This window comes from Aegilops tauschii, chromosome 3, assembly GCF_002575655.3.
Source record: "Aegilops tauschii subsp. strangulata cultivar AL8/78 chromosome 3, Aet v6.0, whole genome shotgun sequence".
Classification (NCBI taxonomy): Eukaryota; Viridiplantae; Streptophyta; class Magnoliopsida; order Poales; family Poaceae; genus Aegilops; species Aegilops tauschii.
The window spans coordinates 446,231,701-446,235,888 of record NC_053037.3 but is presented as its reverse complement, the minus strand read 5'-3'; the positions used below and the strand labels follow the sequence as shown (position 1 = coordinate 446,235,888).

The following is a 4,188-nucleotide window of genomic DNA, read 5'->3' as shown; positions in this document are numbered from 1 at the left end:
CGTGAGTGGCGGCTGGCGCGTCTGCCGCCACGAATTAGGTGGTCTTTTCTGGCAATCTGACTCAGAGGTGGTCTTTTCTGTCAGGTGGTCCTTTTGAACAAAAAATCGGAAAATGGACAGGGGAGTGGATTTGCTGTTGTGGGTGGGGAGTGGGGATCGTTCACGATGATCACCCCTGATTCCGAACGCTCGATTCTGGAAGACGTGGCTACTAAGAAGTCGAATTCAATTCAATCCCGTTTTCAAGATCCGGTTCAGTGTTTGGGATGGCTTGGTCCAAGCCCACATCCATAGTAGATCCATACGTCGAGCAATCATACGTCCACATTAATTAGGAATAGTGATACATAGACCTAGTAATGCAAAAGTCATCGAAAATGGTAAAATCCGAACATCAGTTTTTTAGGATTTCCATCCGAACGCGTCCAAAGCCACTATATCAAAACGCAGAGATCTTGAAGCTCATCCACAACCCATCGGAAAGTGGTGAATGGATTGCTCCTTGCCCAACGACAAAAAGAAAGAAATTGGGTATTGTAAAAATTATGAAGTGCCAAGGGAAAGCATTAGATAATTCGTTTGGCAATGGCTGGACCATGCATGGGAGAATCCAGTCTCGTATAGTTTCTCCTTGGATGAAGAGACGGCCGGTGACGTAGCGGGAGGTGTAATCGGGAGAGCCGTGACAGAGAAGACGTACGTAACGATAACGGAGTGATCCATCGATGGATATGTGATCTATTACTTGATATACTTCCTTCTTATCCACGAAATCATTTGTAATGTGTATGGCATTATATCTACAACAGTAAATCAGCAAGCACGAGCAATGGATTTAGCAGGTTCATCCACGGGAAAGTCCCGTTTCTTCTGCAAGGAAGTATACCTGCATTTTCCTTTCCCCGATACCTTAACAGCCATTTAATGATGATCACAGCAGAGCAAACTAACCGAAGGATTCCAAGACACGTTACATTATCACATGCAATGGAAGGTAAACCGAAGGGAAAACACACACGTGGTACGGTCGCATGCACCTCCTGCTGGTGGACTCACGTACGTGCATGGCGATCGATGGGATCGGCCAGTTGCCGTCGGTTCGCTCGTCCATGTCCGTTGCCCGTCGGGTGTCCGTAGGACGCGGACGCGCACGTACGGTGCATGCGGCCGTGCACGTACCGCACGACCCCGGGCCCTCCGGTGGTTGCGCGCCTTCCAAAACACGAAGCCTCACCGGCTATATATACGCGGGAGCACCGCACGTCACACCGCATCACCGCATCGCATCCCATCGCACGACGAGTGAGGGAAGCTAGGAGCGAACCAAGGGGAGGGAAGAGAAGATGATCGCGTTGTGGGTTGCTGCCTGCAGCCTGCTGTCGTGGTGTTCGTCGCTCTCGGGTGAGTCGAGTAAATTGCCACTTTATATATTATTATTACTGATCGATAGATCGTCGCTTGATTGCTAGCTCCCGATTGATCATTGTTTGATGCTGGCGCACTAGCGACTTTTATCCTACTGTTATGAACACTATTATGTTCTTCATTGTTCCTTATGCAGTTCTCTTGGCTATATCTTCCTATCCTTTTCGATTTTGCGTCTCCTTGCAGGAGCAAAAGGGTTATGTCATGTGTCTATTGAAAAACATGTAAACCAGTTTCGACGGAGCACCAAAGCAGCATGCTTTTGCTTAGATAAATCGACTACACACTTGCTTGGCTTATTTATTGCTTGCTGTTGGAGGTGGTTGATAATTCTATTCATTGTGCATTGGTTAGGATGTCTGGCATAAATCCGTATAGGTCTCTTTAATTCATTGTCAATCTTGTGACATCAATGTTTTGTTTCAACTATATTTGGTAACCTGTCTGTGGGGTTTATGAAAGAGGAACCCTAAAGTACAATGCACTTATTTCACAAAAAAGAAGAAGTACAATGCACTTCTTAATTAAGGACAGTACTCTACTCTACTCCTTTCCGAACAAAAGTAACTCATTAAGGAATCAAAGGATCTACATTGGAACAAGGAAAGAAATTAAAGGGACGATCAATCCCATGCAGTTATCAGATGCACACATCGTGTACATTTACTTAGTACGTGCGTGCTAATTTCGTGCTTACAGTTACCGTCCATGTGTTCATCTCGTGCAGGAGTCCAAGGAATTGGAGTCAACTATGGCATGATGGGCAGCGACCTCCCGTCCCCGGACAAGGTGGTCGCGCTGTACAAAGCCAACAACATCACCGACGTCCGCATCTTCCACCCGGACACCAACGTCCTCGAGGCCCTCCGCGGCTCAGGCCTCGGCGTCGTCCTCGGCACGCTCAACAGCGACCTCGCCCCGCTCGCCTCCGACGCCTCGTACGCCGCGTCATGGGTGCAGTCCTACGTCCAGCCCTTCGCCGGCGCCGTGAGCTTCCGCTACATCAACGCCGGCAACGAGGTCATCCCGGGGGAGTCCGCCGCTCTGGTGCTCCCCTCCATGCAGAACCTCGAGGCCGCGCTCCGGGCCGCGGGGCTCAGCGTGCCGGTCACGACGGCCATGGCGACGTCGGTGCTCGGGACCTCGTACCCGCCGTCGCAGGGCGCGTTCTCGGAGGCGGCGCTGCCGACGGTCGGGCCGATCGTCTCCTTCCTGGCGTCGAGGGGCACGCCGCTGCTCGTGAACGTGTACCCGTACTTCGCCTACTCGGCGGAGCCGTCCTCGGTGCCGCTCGACTACGCGCTCCTGTCGTCGTCGGCCGCGGTCGCGGTGACCGACAACGGGGTGGAGTACGCCAACATGTTTGACGCCATCTTGGACGCGGTGTACGCGGCCGTGGAGAAGGCCGGGGGCGGGGAGAGCCTGGAGCTGGTGGTGTCGGAGACCGGGTGGCCATCGGGCGGCGGCGGGTACGGCGCCAGCGTGGAGAACGCGGCGGCGTACATCAACAACCTGGTCCGGCACGTGGGGCGCGGCACGCCGCGGCGGCCCGGGAAGGCCGTGGAGACGTATATCTTCGCCATGTTCAACGAGAACCAGAAGCCGGAGGGCGTGGAGCAGTACTTCGGGATGTTCCAGCCGGACATGAGCCAGGTCTACCACGTCGACTTCTCGGCATCGTCGTAGAAGACGCCTGGCTGCTGCATGGACCACGCATATGCATCGATCATCCATTAGTTAGGAAGTTATTGGGTAGGACCGATTCTGTTTATTTGAGCTTCTCCATCTCTCATTATCTCTCGAGAAGTACTACTACTTAGTATACCATTATTGCTTCAGACATGTTACCAAATATAGTTGAAACAAAACATTGATGATATATATGTTCTACCTCATATCATACCTCATAAGTTGTACCATATATCATACAATGCACGTCTTAATTAAGGCCAGTGCATTGATGATATATATGTTCTACTACATATCATACCTCATAAGTTCTACTTAGTATACCATTATTGCTTCAGACATGTTATCTCTCGTCATGTGAAGTTCCTTTGTTCCAAACAGGGCCTTCATCTGAAACTACTTAAAACTTTGATGAGATGGTGGCTTGAGATTGAAAAAACAATGACTATGTTTTTGCAAACTAACAGCAACCAAATACCCAACTTGATATGACTGCAAGCTCTTTTTGCAAAGAGAAATGCCTTCATGGAGTACGAGAATATTGTCATGGATGTACTGCCCCTTAGTGAAGACGAGCTGGTAAGGCTGTTCGAGCATGTATGCCAATGGGACAAGTATAGCCGCACAGACCTTCACGAAGATACGCTGGTTCACATTGATCACCGTGACCGATCTGAATTGCCTGATATATGTGGCCCCCGCTATCTTGGTGATCAGATTTATCACACCGAGTTCAGGCAGGGCATGCCAAGTGTGGCAATATAGAATCTTGGAAGATTATCATGATTACCCGACTTGCCATGATCCCAGAACTTCTAGAAGAAGGCAACCAACAACCCATCTACTCCAGCGGTAGAGACGGCTTCATGTCCATGATGGCCCAACTAACTTCCTCAACTGAGAATTCTCGACTGCCAAGACCGTAGCCTCCACATTCCAGCAATCTACCGCCAAGGCAACCCTTGACTGCGGTTCCACCAAATAACTACTTATCGAAGGAGTAACTATGGGTGGTGATGTCCCCGGCCTCCTCTAATAGAGGATTGTCAATCCATAGGCACGTTTAGGCGCTAG

The 4,188-nt window shown here is 50.4% G+C and overlaps 1 protein-coding gene across 1 annotated transcript; it reads left to right on the top strand.

Annotated features, from left to right (window-relative positions):
- Positions 1 to 1,281: 1,281 nt before the first annotated feature.
- On the top strand, positions 1,282 to 3,309 carry LOC109744430 (putative glucan endo-1,3-beta-glucosidase GVI). The gene is made up of 2 exons (XM_020303544.4): positions 1,282 to 1,401; positions 2,153 to 3,309. The coding sequence occupies exons 1-2, from the start codon at positions 1,344 to 1,346 to the stop codon at positions 3,109 to 3,111; spliced, it is 1,017 nt and encodes a 338-aa protein (XP_020159133.1). The 5' UTR covers positions 1,282 to 1,343; the 3' UTR covers positions 3,112 to 3,309.
- Positions 3,310 to 4,188: the final 879 nt, after the last annotated feature.